The 18,127-nt window shown below is 43.5% G+C and overlaps 1 protein-coding gene across 6 annotated transcripts in view; it reads right to left on the bottom strand.

Moving 5' to 3' along the window:
• AFDN (afadin, adherens junction formation factor) overlaps window positions 1-18,127 on the bottom strand; it is a 127,334-nt gene that overhangs the window by 63,889 nt on the left and 45,318 nt on the right. For 3 of the 6 annotated variants that reach the window (XM_056853748.1, XM_056853750.1, XM_056853751.1), the window contains exons 9-11: window positions 11,454-11,498; window positions 4,311-4,405; window positions 3,279-3,538 (exon numbers count right to left, since the gene is read on the bottom strand). In XM_056853748.1, the coding sequence (XP_056709726.1) occupies window positions 3,279-3,538; window positions 4,311-4,405; window positions 11,454-11,498 (400 nt within the window). The remainder of the gene's footprint in view (window positions 1-3,278; window positions 3,539-4,310; window positions 4,406-11,453; window positions 11,499-18,127) is intronic. The other 3 variants (XM_056853752.1, XM_056853753.1, XM_056853754.1) reach the window with 1 other exon arrangement.

Here is an 18,127-nt window from a genome sequence, read left to right as displayed (position 1 = left end):
CTAATTATTCAGAGGTTTTGTATTTTAAAGTCCTACAATCCTATGCAGTTGCATCCTCCAAAGCCTACTGATTTCAATGACTTAGAAGAGTATAACTGTTTAGAAAAGCACTGTTAATGGAGCAGACTTGCTCACTATTGTTCCTCCAACATCATACAGGCCAGTGTTGAAGACAGAGTGTGGTGGTCTATTAACAGGGCCATTCTAAAAGCATAAGATCCTTAAACTGAAAGGATGAGACTGGGTCTGGGATTTCCGTTCGTACAATAGGGGCTCTTTGACCCCTTCAGACTATCTCCCCTTTCCTCACCTATAATAAGTTCCATAGACTTCAAGCCATGTGAAAAACACGGCTGTACTTACCTGTAACCGATATTCATCAAGAGGTAGGCTGTGCAATGACATGTAGGAACAGGCCAGCTGTGGAGAGTTAAAAAGCTAAACTCTTCTGCCACAAGGCACTTCCCCACTTCCCTCTCAGGCATACTGCCCCACAGCTATGGGGAGGAGCACCTCCCCTCAGTTCACTGAGCCACCAGAGACAGAAACATGAATGAGTCAAGACACACAGGGGTAGGAAGGGAAGGATGTCTGATTGCACAGCCAACCATTCAATGAACATCAGTTACATGTAAGTGCGACAAAGTTTTCATCATCACAGAGACTGTGCAGTCCCACACAGGACAACAGCAACCTGACTCACCTAACTGGTGGCGGGAGTGGATGTCCTCAGTCAAACAAGGAGCTCGGCACAGGCTCTGTCTGACGTTTTTGCCTAGAACTGTGAGGGTATAAACGGGTGACCCCTTAGGGGACCTCGCAGTAAAGCAGTTGTTTCATATGTGTGCAAGGACCTCATCCGGTCCTAAATTAAAGAGCTCTGATTCTTCAAAGGGCACATTCTCAATTTTCGCTCCAATGCCCTGAGGCAAAACTATGTGGTGCAACTGAACATGCTGAGGGTGATAAGAGAAGGCAATTCTACATGGAGCACAGTCAATTACATGTTTGGCTGATCTGTTCTTTGGAAAGGTGTATGGCTTCGGTCTGAATGACTTTGGCCAACTGCTTTTGTTCTTCAGGAATGCATTTCATGTACAAAGACGTGTTCCTAAAGAAACATCAGACAGTCCCATCTCTCTAACATCTTTCTGCCCTTTTTATCCACCGGACTGGAATGATGTGAGAGATCAATAGTGCCTTCTAGACTTGGGAGAGTGGGGGAGAGCCTTGCAGCAGAAGAGTTTAGCTTTTTCACTCTGTGGCTAACCCACAGAAGTGCGGTTCCCACGTGGGATTGCACAGCCTTCACAACAATGAAAAAAACTTCTTCTGCCCATTGTAAATGTCTACAATGGACAGCTTCCAGTTCTTAAATTATATACCATAGTTAACATTTGTCCTTTCTTGCTTTTCAAAACCTATCAAATTCTCATACATCCATTTCACTAAAGCTTTTGCTGCCATAAGACAGTTTTTTTCTTAGCCCTTCATATAAAGGTATGCTTTTATCTTCTGAGTGCCTTTGCTTTCTTTAGCCAGTCTTTTTAGATAGCCTGAACAAAACTACAGATTACAAGATATTCTTCCTTAAACAATAACACTGACTGTTGGATGACAGCAACAGCATTGTGATAACTTTAAAGAACTATTCAGAATGCTTCAAAGATCCTACTTGATGGGTGGTAGTAGTGTCTTAAACATAAAGAAGAGCCCTGCTCAATCAGACCAGTGGTCCATTTAGTCCAGAATACTGTTTCATACAGTGGCCAACCAGTTGCCTCCTAGCACTGGACTTCAGAGGTTTAATGCTTCTGAATATGAAGGTTCCCTTTACTGACCATGGCTAGTAGCCATCGATCAAACTGTCCTCTATGAATCTCTTTTAAAGGCATATATGATTGTGGCCCATCACTACTTCCACTGGCAGTGAATTCCACAATTTCTCTCTCCAGTACCTATTATCCAAGTTCACTGGGTGCCCCCAAGTTCTAGTATTGTAGGAAAGGGAGAAAAAAAGTTTATTCCATCCACTTTCTCCATCCCATGCATAATTTTATAAACCTCCATCATGTCCCCCCTTAGTTGTCTTTTTTTTAAGCTAAGAAGATCTAGACCTCTTCAGCTTTTCCTCATATGAAAGGGTGCGCCAGCTGCTTGATAGTCCTGGTTGCCCTCGTCTGTACTTTTTCCAGCTCCGCAGTAGCTTTTTTGCGATGTGGTGATAAGAACTGTAGACAGTATTCCAAATGAGGCCACACCATGACTATATAAAATCATTACAATATCTGTCATTTTATTCTCAGTTCCTTTCCTAATAATCTCCACCATGGAGTTTTCCTTTTTCACCACTTCCACAAAGTCAACATTTTCACTGATCTATCCACTATAACCTCAAGATCTCTTGAATCTTGGTCTCAGTTCAAAACTCATCACCTTACACTTGCCAACACTGAACTTCATTTGCCACATAGTTGTCCATGCACCCGATTTTGATAGATCCTCCTATAGATCTTCACAATCTACTTGGGTTTTCACCATCCTGAATAATTTGGTATCATCCGCAAACTTGGCCACTACACTGTTCATCCCTAATTCCAAATTATGTATGAACATATTAAATAGCAATAGTCCCAATGCTGATCCTTGTAGGACCCCACTGCTCCCTTCCCTCCATTGACAGAACCATCAATTTATTCCTACTAACTGCTTCCTGTTGTTTAACCAATTTTTAATCCATAAAAGGATCTGTTCTCTTATCTCGCCACTGCTAACCTTACTCAGAAGGTCTCTGGTGAGGTACCTTGTCAAAAGCCTTTTGGAAATCCAAATATAATGTCTACCAGATCACCCTTATCCACGTATTTGTCTGCTCAAAAAACTCTAAAAGCTCTTAGGTTGAACATTACATTGCATTCTGAAATCCTTTTGAAATTTCTTAGTCGGCTTTACATTTACTATATTAAGTAATTTAATGTTTACAAATTTGTCATTTCCATGTTAACTTCCTTTTTCAGCCAGTCTCTAGATTATATACATAAAAATCAACACCTGTATTGCAGTTTTTATACAATAAAACTATTTATAAATTGTGCACAGTTTTCTGCTTTTAAAATTAGGTTATTAGGCTATATTATTTCTGCTCTTGTACTAATGGAGTCTTCTAATACAAAATTAGTTTTAATTATTAAATCATGCAAACTCCAGAAGAGTTCACAAGGTGGAGCAAGAGTATTAATCATGGGGTCTTCCTTGACAATGATACCAACATTACCTACCCAGTTTTGAGTCGTGATCCTTTGACCATATGCCCTGTGTCTAGACGTCCTTTAGGAATGTGATCCTGAATGGGGTCCACAAACTTAAATACATGAGAGGCGCCAAACTGAACCTTCATACCACTTTGCAGCATAGTGGTCTCCGAAATCCGCTGACCCTCCACATATGTCTCAGCATCCATGCTTCTTGGAGTAACAGTAACAACACCATCCATATTAGTGAGGTCACAGTGATGAGGCTGAATTCCTGGACCAAACAACTGAAAACACATATTATCAAAACTCAAAAGACGCCAAACTAATACCAGGGGTTTCAAAAGCTTACAGTAGTTTATATATACTGGCTCTAATAAACCAAGAAACTGGATTTCAAGATCAGCTGTCTCTGAACCTGCCATGACCTGTAACAATCCTGCAATGAACTACACATTCCATTCATTCTTTACTGAGTGACCTATTAGTTTTCCAACATACTAATCTTGCAGCGTCCATAGGTCAAAGGTGTGGGTTAACACAGGACAGGTTGATGAGTGACAGATGGTTTGTAAAAGTATTGTGTTTATGTGCAAAATCAATGTAATGATTATTACATCTTGTCAAGAATCAAAACGTGTCTGCCATCAAACTGCTACTGGCTGAAGCATCTGGGATTATTGTAGCGCCACAATGTAAATTTCAACTGGGCATCTGTAAATGCATTCATTCTCAGCACTTCTTCTTCTTGCTGCATATAACTTTACCGCTTCCCAAACTGAAACTTTCCTAATACACTTTTATTATTTTAAAAAAACAAAGTCAGTATGGGGATTATATTGTAACGATCTTGGGTTGGACCTTACCAGATTTTTCCATTGGCTCCTCATACAAAAGGAACACACTGGAAGAACAGAGTAGAAGGATACAACCCATTACTTATGTCTAAGTTGTAAAATTTAGGAAATTACATAGTATGCAAGTTTCTCATTCTGCGTGCCATAGTTACACAGATTTTTACATGAAACTCTTTTGCATGTCTCAAGTAACATTCCTCACCTGAATAGAGTTGTCATCAAATTTTTCGGTACCAACTTCAGTCACGCTTAACTGCAAACGATAGAGCTTTGGTTTATCTCTAGAATCGGAACCATCTGCAAGAAAGAATAGACCACTTTAAACAAAACCGAAGCCTGATGAATTTTAAGAAATGAAGCAACATGGTATCATTATAGTAAACAATACCACTTTCCCCCAGGAGGCATAATTTGCACCCCCATTGCAGGCCTTCCATCATAATTTGAAAACATGCTTATTCTGGAAGGCCATTGGATGCATTCAATTATGTCTGATATTTTAATGTAATGTTGTTACTGAATTTTTAACTGTTCTGTGAGCCACCTTGGATGTCTATTTGAACACAAGAGAGACAATATCATGCTGTCAGTGTTTAGACTAAAGAACTAAATTTAACAGATGAGATAAGGAAATATCAGCATGTTGGTATCCTCAAGAGTGCTGCATTATTCTTTTGGCTTTTTATGTTCACAAGTCCATCTATTAATGTGGCAGAGGTCTTTAAATAAAAATAGATTGCATGGACAAAATTAGCTTCCCCCATCTTCTCTTTTTGAGACTTGGAGGTTTCAGCATCCCCCCACCCCAATACTAGCTCACATCTAGTATCAAAAGTGAGCTGGCCTGGATTAAGGTAGGGGAAGGGTTTAGCTCCTCTTCTCTGTGCCCAGTTTGTGCTAAAAAGTAAACACACCACCCTCAGCTTTAGACATGAATAATTTGACACATGTATAAATGCAAAGGGAAACACACAATTATGAATAAACCCTAATTTCACCCTTTGTGAAAATCCATCCTGGGATAGGCTGGAGAAAGACAGATGAATATAGATATCTGTCTCCTTCAAGCAAACCTACACTGAGAGCAAAGTTTAATATAACCATGTTCTTTAAGTGCTAGGTGCCACTCTTCATATATAAAAGTTTCCAACAGGGTAAAGTGCCTGGCACATAGAAAAATAATCAGCTTAAGGAAGAAAACAGACAGACACTACTACCTAGTGGGCAGTAACAAGTCTAGAAGAGAAAAAAAACCTGTAGATATGGAAAATAAGGGACTGGATTATGAAGCACTAAGGAAATTTAAAACAGAGCAACTAATCTTGCACAGGAAAATAGTATTTGCTTTTTTATTTTGCAAGCATACTGACTAGAAAAACACACTGAATTCTTTTATTAAGAGCAACATAAACACACCTTTGTTTCTACCTTTTTTTAAAAAATCAGAACACGCGATTATAATTTGTCTCCTTTCCCACATCATAAAATGATATTCAGTTTTGCCCTCTTTGCCGTCCAATTGCTTATTTTTGTATCCTTTTTTGCTGCATTTTAGAAGCTGTGCTAACATGAAGCCATTGCAATTAATTGGCATAAAATATTTGAAATGCACAGCATACCCCTTGAGAATGTAACCAACCACAGATTATACTTTTGTAAGACCAAAGCAATGATTTGCCTACCTGAGTTTACCTACACTTACAACATTTTTTCCATTAAGGAAATTCAATTTAGTGAGACTATAGCAAATAACAATATGCAAAGGGCTCAAGCTGGTATAGTATATATGAATGAAAGTAGGTCATAACGTATTTTTACATTATTTTCCATGACCATGCAGTAAGGGGAAACCTGGATGCAGATACAGGACACATGGTCAAGGCTTCTATTCCTTGTGAAACCAAGTGGCTTGCCTGTAACTCTTTCAGTGGTCATCTGTGCTTTCACACTAACGGGCCCCTTGCATCTGCACAGCTTTATTCAGAAGCTTCTAGAAACTAGCATTTAGGTGCTTGCGTCAGAGAAGCAGGCTGGATTGTGCATGCTCAAAGGGAAGGAGCAACAACTTCCTACTCCTTCCAAAAATCTAAGAGTATGCCACAGCAAATTAAGGCATCTGCTGTAGGGAAAGTGGGTACAGGTGTTACAGGAAAATAAGGAGTGGACCACAGCTCTGCCAAAGGATGAATCAGCCCTTGCTCTGAAGTTCAAGCCATACTGGCTCACAAATGCAGAGGGCTAGGCCCAGGCGCCTGCTCTGTACTGTTCTAGAAATGGGAATATGCTGTAATTACCTACAACTACTATAACTATATATGCTATAAACTACTGTTATGTAGATACACACACATTTATTTTAATGAAACTAAAACTTGCTCAATCGATGCTATTGCTGCAACAGGAGCAAGCTGAGAAGGAAGCACAACTCTCCCTTGGGCAGAACAGTCTGAGCGGTGTCTGTGAGGGGAGAGGATTTTCACGCCTATATGCTAGCTCCGGAAGTTTCCAAACGTCTGGTTTACAACTGGAAGTGCCACCTCGCGAGAGGCCTTTTCCTCTTAGTTTGAGTGGTAAAGCGGCCCTCACAAGGCGGCACTTCCGTTTGTAAACCAGAAGTGCCGCACTTGTGTGCACGTTTGCCCACTGACCCTCAGGTGGTCGGCGGGCAGAGGGGCGAATTGCCAGGGGTTTGCCCGCCACCACCGGACACCTGGCAACCCTAGGCCCAAAAGATTCTATCATCTATCCCCTGTGACAGTGTGGTCCTTAAGTAAACTGAGCTAAAGTCTTATTTTGATTTAGAACAAGAGTTGATTCCTGTAGTGTTTTAAGTAGTACAAAAGGGCAACCCACAAGGACTTGTGGAAGCTACTACATTTCCCCTCTATCCCCTTCTCTACACTATTGCCTCTCTCTCCTCTAGGCGGCCCCTATATTCCCTCCACTTTCCCTGCTTCATATTTTCCTTCCCACTCACCAACTAACCCTTCTTTTAACTGCCTCCCTCAGTCTTCAGCTTTATTTATTTACTTCCTTATGCCCAGTGACTGGGGCTGGTCCTGGCGAGTCTTTCTTCCAGGATAGGAGGGAGGGGAGCAGGGGTGGATGGAGAGACCAAAACAACACTGCAAGGGCTTTCTCCTGCCTTTTATTGACACAAACCAAGGTTTGCATATGGTTGTGTTTTCCTAGCAATAGTGGCCACTGACATCTCCTTTCTTAAAGGTACAGGCACTGTTTCTATTATTTGGGGGGGGGGGTAAACCCAATGTTTTTTGTTTTGTTTTACTGGTTACAGAGTTTTTTGAAAATCTGGTGCTTTTCTCAGGTATAAAGAAGGACCTGACTTGGCTGTTCCTGGTTCCAGTCTCTGGAGGTAAGTATTCACAGAATGGGCCAGGTTGAGAATTACATATATTGATGCTGGGAAACCATTTATGGTAGATCAAAGTCAATCAGTAAGGTATCTACAGATTTTCTTTTTAGGTTTAACAAATGCACATGTGCAATTTTTGTACATACCAATGCATGAATTATGTGGTTAGGCCAAGTTTTGAAAGAAAGCATGGCAGATGTTACCTAAAAGTATCTGACTACTGATATTAACAAGAAACATATGGCAAGTCCCCAGCTTTGTCCCTCTGTATTCATCTAAACCAGCTATTTATAGAAACAAATAGAATAATAATACTTTTTTAGAATCCAATGTTGTCTGCTGAAGTTAGAAAAAGATCAATCTTTGTAACGTGAATCATGTTTGGGCTAGGATGAGAATTTGCAACTTTAACATATAGGAATGGAAAACATTTTGAGGCTGTAAAGCATATGTGAGAAAGATCCCAGGTAACACTTTTTGCAAATGTACAAGAGAAAAATGCAGGTTTTAGCCAGACTAGAAAGGATAGAATTTTTGCAGCATTCATGTACAAGCTGTTGAGAGGAACAAAATAGGCAATTTTGTGTGTGTGTTGGATTAAGGCTGAATACATCATACAAAGCTGCCTGAAAAAGCTCTGTGCTATTGTCTTAGGCTTAAATCAAGAGCAAAGGAGAAGGGATGGAATGCGTAGCATGGGTTATAACTCTTCATGAACAAACTGAGATTTATTCATGATATCTGAATTAAAGCCTCAAGAAACAGACAGCAGCAAGCACTTCTCTCTAATAATTTTAGCAATTTCCGTCATCATAAAACCACATCTACAAGAAAAACACTTTGCTATTTTAAAATGAGGACATTTCTGGCAATACATGTATTCTGTCCTGCTTCCCTAATATGACACAGATTTCAAAATTTCATGTTGTAAGCAAAATTCAGGGTTTTTTTGTTTTGTTTTTAGAGTTTGCATGTTTGGCTGTTATGTGTGTTAAAATAGTCTACATTCGACAGATCTATGATGTATAAGAAGGGTTTCGCAAACCTGGGACAGTACAGAGCACTGGAACAAGGGAAAGGAGATTAGCACCCTACATCTATTTTGTACTCTAAAAACTAGACTTGCACACTTGCACTTCTCAGCACGGCTAGCCAACTTGATACTTTAAATGCTGGACTTTCTATTCAGCCAAGTGGGACTACAGACAGCAGGTAAAATCACATCCATCACAAAATCAGCTAATTACTATCTAGAACACTTACAAGCAAAAATAGCTAATTACAGAACAGGTGCTCTTAATTCCAAATGCCAGATGAAATAACAGCCCTTAAAAATGACATGCAGGATGCTGCCTTCCACGTCTCTTTAGGGAAGAGATTCCACCAAAGAACTTGGCACCACTGTTCTCACCTGGCAGAGAAGTGGAACTTCTAATAGGGGCTGCTGTCCTGATCAGGGGGCATATGGGATGAGGTGATCCTTCATACAGGACCTTGACCATGAAGGGCTTTAAAAGTAAAGCCAACTAAAAGTAGCCAACTAGTATATGAAGGAAACAGCCATGCTTAGAATCTTATGACATAAAGCAACATTTTTCCTGGGTTGCCATTACACTTATAGAAAAAGCTTCACCAATCTTTAGCAGATAGGATTATTTGTCCTAGACATTCTTACCCAACCTATCATACACAGAACTATCAGCTGCTAAAAATGAACCCATCTGACCAAGCCTGTTTATGGCATACCAAAATGGTGAACATAAAGGCATATTTTAAACAAACAGCAAATATGGCAATCCCAAAGTATATACAACATATTCAAAATGGTGCTAGCTACTAAAGAGAATCCAATAGGAATTATATATCAAACAGTAGCCTTCCCTCTGCACTACCAGAGAAAGATGTTCTTGATATTTTAAATGTCTCAAGAAAGCAGGGTAGACATATGACTTACATTTTCTTCAAAAACCATAATGAATGCCTTAGCAGAAAGGAAAATGCTGCTCTTTTAAACAGCAATGTTTCAAGATTAAATTTTTAAAACTTCCTGCCAATATATTTTCTTTTAATATCCAAATATAGACTTTTCCCTAACAAAATGAAAGTAACTACATGAAAACACTGCAGCTAGTTGCAAGACAGGGACTAACAGATAAGGGACAGTAGCAACAATATCATCGCTCTGCCACCAACTTTAATAAGATGTATTAATCTTTCCAACCAGGGTGGATTTCCCCCCAAATGATTACCGTATATACTCGGGTATAAGCCGACCCGAGTATAAGCCGACCCCCCCAAACTTGAGGCCAGAAAAGGGAATTTCTTATTGACCCGCGTATAAGCCGAGGGTCAATAAGAAATTCCCTTTTCTGGTAAAGCTGCGCTCTAAAATGGGGGCTGCCATTTTAGAGCGCAGGGAAGATCTTGCCCCTGCCCCAGGTCGCCCTCCCACCGGCCTCCCGGGACCTCCCAACCCACCCCAACCCACCCCGACCCCAGTGCCATTCAAGGGGGGGAGGGGGAAGAGCCCCTGAACCCCCTACTCACCAGGAGAGACGGCGGCGGCAGCAGCAGCGCAGCCTTCCCGGCCCTGCAGGAGGCCACTGCCGGCAGGAAGAACCCTCGCGGGTCCGGCGGCGGCGCGGCCTTGCCGGCCCTGCAGGAGGCCCCTGCCGGCCGGAGGAACCCTCGCGGGCCCGGCGGCGGGGGGGGGGCGGCGGCGAGGCCTGCCTGCTCCCAGGCAGGCCCCGCTGGCCGCTCCCAGGCCGCAGGAAGGTGAGCGGGGAGGCGGCGGGGGCGGCGGCGAGGCCTGCCTGGGAGCAGGCAGGCCCCGCTGGCCGCTCCCAGGCAAGCGGGCCGGCGGCGGCGGCGAGGCGGCGGGGTGTGTGGGGGGGCGGCAGCGAGGCCTGCCTGGGAGCAGGCAGGCCCCGCTGGCCGCTCCCAGGCGAGCGGGCCAGCGGCGGGGGGGGCGGCGGCGGTGAGGCCTGCCTGCTCCCAGGCAGGCCCCGCTGGCCGCTCCCAGGCGAGCGGGCCGGCAGCGGCGAGGCGGCGGGGGTGTGTGGGGGGGGCGGTGGTGAGGCCTGCCTGCTCCCAGGCAGGCCCCGCTGGCCACTCCCAGGCCGCGGGAAGGCGAGCGGGCCGGCAGCGAAGGATGGCGGCAATGGTAAGTTTTCCTCCTCCCTCCTCCCTCCTCCCCTACCCTACCGTATTGACCCGCGTATAAGCCGAGTTGGCTTTTTTCAGCCCTTTTTTTGGGCTGAAAAACTCGGCTTATACGCGAGTATATACGGTAACACACACACATTCACTTTTTTTGGTAGAACTGCAACTGTAAATACAAAGAGGGGGAAAGAACCCTGTTCTCTTCTAATTTGTGGGAGGAGGTACACAGAGATTAGAAATTAAGAGTTCAAGTTGTTGGCCCCAAACCAATGCACACAGCAATGGGCTGCTGCTGTTGACCGTGCTGATAACCTATACTTCAGGGAAGGAGAGGCAGAAACGGGAGTAGAAGGTAAGGACACTGAATCCATCCCCATGTTGCCCTTCCCAGTTTAATCAGTATTACTGCCAATGATCTCTGGAACTGCTGAAGGGGCCCCACAGCTGAATTCAGTGTTATAAGGCCCATGCCTTTCAGCAGTCACCTGCCTGCTATGCTTGGTAAAAGTGAGAATACCCAAATCTTGCAACAGTACTTAAGACTTGTATGTGGACTCCATATGAAGTAACAATGATAATGTTTAAGGCATATTACTTAACCCAAAATGTGACAATTCCCTCCTACACACTATTAAACTATAGATTAGAAAGAGAGAGAAAGGTCACTCAATCCCCTATAGTCAAATCACTTGTTTTAAGCACCAATAAGTTCAAGGGAAAACAAAGTTTTGAAAATGGACAAAAGCCCTTTTTTGCTAGTACAGGGTTTAGTGACTAGTGAGAAAGAATAGTATTAAATAGCATTACCTTCATAAGTGTGATAGTTGTAGTAGGCAAAGTGATTCCTTCTCCCTGGGATTAGAAAACACATGCACAGGACCCAGGTGAAGGCAGCATCAGCAGAACAGATACCATGCAGAACATGCGAAGGAGAGCACAGAAAAGAAAAGATAGGAAAGAGTGAAACAGTAAGCCTAGAACACTTACTCAATTTAAAAGGATGAAGTGCTTTTATCACTTTCAATATTACAAAATGCACAGAATACACAGACATTGGTGTTGTGGATGGATTAATATGATTGTTAAATAGTAAGCAACAAACTGCTAGAAGAAAGCACAGAAAAATCTTAACTATCAAAGCTGCAAATTTGCTTCAAATTAAGCTCCCCTTTTGTTTTATAAATAGTTATCTTTTCACACATCTACAGTTGATTGGTGCACTGGGGTACCATCTTACACAACGCAAACCCAAGAGTGCTATGCCATGGTAAATTCATCCACGACTTCATTTTCTCATTTGGAAAATTAGATTTTTTTTTCATGGAGAACATATTCTACAATATTGAGATGTGGATTTCTCCCTCCTAATATTAGGAATTTGCATGTTGCCAGGGATCACAAACGCTGTGGGGTGAGGATATCAAAATAGCTGGAAATCTTTGTTCAGTAAATCAGCTATAACTCCATTATGAATGGCCATATAGCAACATTAACAGCTCATATTTATGCTCTTAAAGTACTAGATTAAAAATCAGCTACAATTATATATAAAACCCATTAAAACAAAACTTTTTTATGATATACTTTAAGCTGGGAGGGGTGTATTTCCCAGCAAAACAGCTGCAAATGAGTCAAAAGACTCTTTACTATACTACACTTTGACCAGGAAAAATGGCACATAACAATGACTGTGTTGAAGTGATATATCAGTCATTCCATGTCAAATCAACAAAATTTGGCACATAAGAATTGCATTATAGTCACAGATTTGAAATTTTGTAGAAATACTATCCACATCCAACATGAAAAAAATTCTATCACACGGAGCAGGCAGGAATTTATCCATCTAAAAATTTGTTCAAAGTCCTATTTAAAGTTGAAATGTGTCAATGTTTGCAGCCTCAGGGGCTGTATTTGGGTGGAAAGGATGAATAGAAATGTTTTGAGCAACATAAAACAAATAAAATAAATTTCCCATAAAATATATATTCATTCTTGTTGCCACAGAACAAGGTGATTCTACATTTCTGAAAGAGACTTTGCGTTTCAAAATGAGGTTTTGTGTAGGTATAGTATGGTTAGAAGAAATGCAGCCGTAATTGATGACCAGACATTTAGGAAATTCCCAGGTTCTTTAGCTCCTGTGTGGAAGCAGATCCTCTAATGGATTTGGATATGTAAACTCAACTCCTATTCATCAGTTCACCCAGAACATTTTATTCCAATATGTTCAGTATATTCAGGTACGCATAATGTTTTCAGCAGCTACATGGGGGGAATCCCTGATTTTCTCCACCCAAATTCACATATTCAGAATGTACTTGTTTGGTAGTTTAGCCTGTATTTAGCTACACTAATAAAATGTACCTTGATATTCCAATACACAATGTTATAACTATTTTTAATAATCATCAACATTTGGCAATCCAAACGATATAGATGAACTAAGGATGTGATTTTACATGTATCATCTTGACAAATTTTTAATAAGTTTAAGGTTCTTACATAGGAGGCAGATACAAAATTAGTTTTCAAAAGATGAAAAGCCCCTTTGTCCCCAGAGGAGAAAGGCCACATGAAATTCAAAAGAGGTCTCTCCTATGTCACTTTCTTTTAACTTGAAAAGAAGATTAATACAGTACACTGCTTTACCTGGATGCTACTACAGACTACTGCTTTGTGGTCACCTTCTGTACAGTGTTTTGCTTATGAAACAAGCAAACTACATTGAAAAACTATAACCATTATTAAAAAAACAAAACAAAACATGATCAAATACGATTCAATCTATGAATTACAACCTCCCACACAACATCAGGTAGGCAGAACTGCTACTAGTAAAACAGTATTTTCTGCTTGTTTCGACCTAACCTGAATATCCTCCATTTTTAGAACAAAACACGTACGTATTGCTGGTGATATCAGTAAGATTTTAACATCCAGATTTGATGTAATGTTCTGAAATCTACTGAAGGATATTAAACATTTTCATCTAACAAAATCAATAAAGCCAATCACAAAAGTATATTGTCAATACAAAAACTAGCCAGCCACAAAAATAGTTTGTTAGTGTCCAACAAACTAGTAATGTGCTGGAAAACCACATATTTGGGAACCATCAATAAGTGCTTTGTTATCCATTCGTGTAAACACCAGCATTCCTTTTCTACCAAAATGCTCACTGTAGGTTATAGGAAACTTAAACGAAGAGTGGCAAGCTCTAGAAGGATGCCTTGGTACTCACCGTGAAGGCTCTTTCTCTTCCGAGGCGAAGGGCATCTTATGATTGGGTGTTTTCCCGCTGCTTCCAGGAGGCAGGACTAAACAGAACTTCCTGTCTCCTTGGCGGGACCGCCCACTATCCTCAGTTACTGGCTTGCCTAGCTCCTAGAGAATTGCTAAACAAGACTGAGAACAGTACACATGTAAGGAAGGAAACAGGAGTGTTTAAACATTGAACAGTGAACCTAAATGACCCCGGAGGGTTAAATGGTAACTGGACCGCCAAACGAGCGGAAACTTGAAAACTACAGGTCCATCAGCACTAACGGAGTGTTGGCGAACAAGGTGTCGGCAGAGTGAGCGTCATCAACTTCTTGGTCTTTCGTCCAATGGAACGAGGTGCATCCTGGACTGCAGGTGTGCAGATATTTCATCCGGGTGGGCCAGATGCCCTTCGCCTCGGAAGAGAAAGAGCCTTCACGGTGAGTACCAAGGCATCCTTCTCCTCCGAGGCAAGGGCATTTTATGATTGGGACCTTCTAGAGCTCCCATAGTGGGTGGGTCAGTTCTCTTCCAGCACATGTTGTAGGACCCTGCGCCCAAAGGACGCTTGAGCAGATGACCAGGTGTTAATTCTGTAGTGCTTGATGAATGTGTTGATAGTAGACCAGGTGGCCGCATGACAAATTTCGTCAACTGGGGCCTGTCGGTTGAACGCCGCTGAGGTTGCCGAGCTGCGAAGGGAGTTAGCGGTAATACCTTCTGGGGGAGTGACCTTAGCGGCCTTGTAGGCTTCTATGAAGCACCTACGCAGAGTATAGCTTATGGAGGCGGACGACATTCTTAACCCCTTGTTGGGGTTGGAAATGTTGATGAACATAAGAGTCAGATTTCCTGAACTCTTCTGTTCTATCTATGTAGATGCGGATAGCCCTGCGAAGATCCAGGGTATGCCATGATTTTTCGGCCTGACAGGATGGTTTCGGGCAGAATGATGGTAGGGAAATGTCTTGGGCTTGATGAAAGGAGGAATTCACTTTCGGTAGGAAGGCTGGGTCCAACCTTAGGACAACCTTATCTTTGTGGAACGTACAGAGACCCTTGTGGATTGAAAGGGCTCTGAGCTCCGAGACTCTGCGGGCCGAAGTGATAGCCGTTAAAAATAATACCTTCATCCGAAGGAACTGAAGGGGTATCTTCCGCAGAGGCTCGAATGGGGCCGAGGTGAGAGCCTGTAAGACCAGGTTCAGCTTCCAAGTGGGGAAGCGGTGGATGGTCGGAGGACGTATGTGTGTGACACCTTTCAGGAAGGCAGAGATGTCCCTGTGTTGAGAGGTAGGAACGCCCTCTACAGAAGGAACGACTGTGGAGATGGCTGCGATCTGACGCTTGAGAGTTGAGGCTGATAACTTTAGCCTTACGCCCTCCTGTAGAAATTCCAATATTTTACTAACTCCTGGATTTAAGGGGTTCACTTCTTTCTCTGTCCCCATCTAATGAAGGCCTTCCAGGATGCCGTATATATACGTCGCGTAGAAGGTTTGCGAGCTTCTAGGATGGTACCCACCACCTCTTGTGAGTATCCGCATGCTAAGAGTCTTGAGCGCTCAAGAGCCATGCTGTCAAGCAGAACCACTGGGGCTTTGGATGGGTCAGAGGCCCCTGCTGAAGCATAGTTGGAGTGGTTGGAATCTTCCAGGGCTCTTGAACAGAGAGACTGCGGAGTGTCACGAGCCAGGGTCTGCGTGGCCAAAAGGGAGCCACTAGAAGAACCGTGGCTCTCTCCTGCTGAATCTTGCGCAGGACTCTGGGAAGAATTGGAATCGGTGGGAAGGCGAATAACAGCCCCTGAGGCCAGGGGAGAAGAAGTGCATCTGTTCCCTCTGCTCTTGGATGGTAGTACCTGGAAAAGAACCGAGGGGTCTTGTGGTTGGTGGTGGACGCGAAGAGATCTATGACGGGTTGATCCAACCTGTCTGTGATAGCCCGGAAGGTCAGCTGGTCTAAGGACCATTCGCCCTCTTCCACTGTCTGTCGGCTTAGCCAGTCCGCTTGGGTGTTCAGGACTCCTCTGATGTGCTCTGCCTTTAACGATTCCACATTGGTCTGTGCCCACTTGAAAATCAGAGACGTTTCCTGGTGCAGGGCCGAGGACCTGGTTCCTCCCTGTTTGTTGATATACGCCTTCGTGGTCATGTTGTCTGAACGCACGAGGACGTGATGGTGTTGAAGGTCCCTTGAGAACGACAGCAAGGCTAGCCGTATCGCCCGAAGCTCCAGGAGGTTGATATGGAGCTTCTTTTCTTGTGGCGACCAACGACCTTGTGCTACTTTGGAGTTCAGGGTTGCTCCCCAACCTTCCAGACTTGCGTCCGTGAAGACCTGCAGTGGATCGTCGTGGATGTAGTTCAGACCTTTGCCCAGATTGGATGGGTTGGTCCACCACTGGAGGCTGTGCTTCACAGAGAATGGCACTTGGATTAGTTTGTGTGTCTTGCGGGTGATGTCTCTTTGAAAAGGCCGGAGTAGCCACTGAAGTGGGCGAAGGTGGAATCTTGCCCATGAGACGATGTTCATGCACGAGACCATATGACCCATGAGTTTCGCTAACGCCTTTAAACTGGATCTTTTGTTCAGCATTGTGGCCTTGGCCAAGGTGATTATTTTGTGGATCCTTTTCTGTGGCAAGGAAAGAACGTTCGTGGCCGAATATATGTGGACTCCAAGATGGATGATGTTCTGGGAGGGTTCCAGTGAGCTCTTCTCTAGGTTGAGAATGTATCCGTGATCCTGCAGGATCTGTGCAACTCTCGCGGTGTCCACCAGGGCCTGGTGTCGAGACTGGGCGCATATCCGTATATCGTCCAAGTAAGGGTGGACTTGGATAGATTCCTGTCTGAGGGTTGCCATGATGGTAATGAGGATCTTGGAGAAGACTCGGGGCGCTGAAGAAAGCCCAAAATGGAGTGCCCTGAACGGATAGTGTTCCTGGACATAGGTAAAGTGGAGGAATCGTCTGTGGATAGGATGGATAAGGATATGAAGATAGGCTTCTTTGAGGTCCAGCGCCGTCATGTAGGTTCCCGGGAGGAGGGATTCTACGATGGAATGCATTGTTTCCATTCGAAAACGCTTTTTGGATCCTGCGGTTGACAAATTTCAAATCCAAAATTGCCCTCCAGTCCCCGTTTGCCTTGGGAACTGTAAAAAAGATGGAATACACTCCCTGAAACCTTTCTTGGGTTGGGACCGTCTCTATGGCTGCCAACTGCTGGAGATGGAGAATGGCCTGAAGTGTTCTTTGATGTTTCTTCCTCTTTGTTGGTAATGGGGAAAGAATGAAGCGATCCGGAGGTGGGGTAGAAAATTCCAGGCGGTAGCCCCTGGAAACAATTGGCATAACCCAATTGTCGGGGTTTGATTGCTGCCACCTGCTCGCGAATGCCTGCAGCCTTCCCCCAATGGGGAGAGACCTGGAGTCATTGGGAGTTAGGTTTAGCAAACTTGTCGGATTTGTCCAACCATGTTTGTTGACCTTGCCTAAAGAATCTGCCGCCCTTACGAAATGGTCGGGAGTTGTTGTTGTTGTTGCTCCAAGACCCTTTCCTGGACTCTGACCTGTACCTGAAGGGAGCTCTGGGGGCACGAAAGGACTGGTAACCAGATGGGCGATTGTCCTTTCTCAATTGCTTAGGCATCACGTGCCTTTTATCTCTAGTTTCCACTAGGATTTTATCCAGGATTTTATCCAACTTCTCTCCAAATAACCTCCCTTCTTGAATCGGATAGGCCATCAATGTAGACTTGGCCTTAAAATTTGCAGGCCAAGCTCTGAGCCATAGGGCTCTTCTAACCGAGGTGACCAATGCCATGGACTTGGCTGAGAAAGAAATTGCATCCAGAGAAGCATCAGCCATCAAGGAGGTTGCCTTGAGGACCCTATCCAGGCCAACAGCCACACGTTGGTTCTCCTCCGGAACCAGCTGGATAAGTTTCTTTATCCAGAGGTAAGATGCTCTGGCAAAGATAGAAGTAGTTGTACTTGCTTGGATGGCCATGGCAGCAGTCTCATGAGCCTTCCTGGTCAACGATTCTGCTTTCCTGTCTAGTTGGTCTTTGATGGATCCAGCACCATCCTCAGGAACTAGGCGGGGTTTTGAAGGTCAATAATAGGTGCCTCCACAAGGGGGACCTTGAGAAGACTCATTGCATGAGGTGCTAGGTTGTAATTATTTTTAACCCCACTGGGAATTTGTTTC

This window comes from Euleptes europaea, chromosome 7 (genome assembly GCF_029931775.1).
Source record: "Euleptes europaea isolate rEulEur1 chromosome 7, rEulEur1.hap1, whole genome shotgun sequence".
NCBI lineage: Eukaryota > Metazoa > Chordata > Lepidosauria > Squamata > Sphaerodactylidae > Euleptes > Euleptes europaea.
The sequence above is the reverse complement of the archived record's forward strand: the minus strand, read 5'-3'. Positions and strand labels throughout refer to the sequence as shown.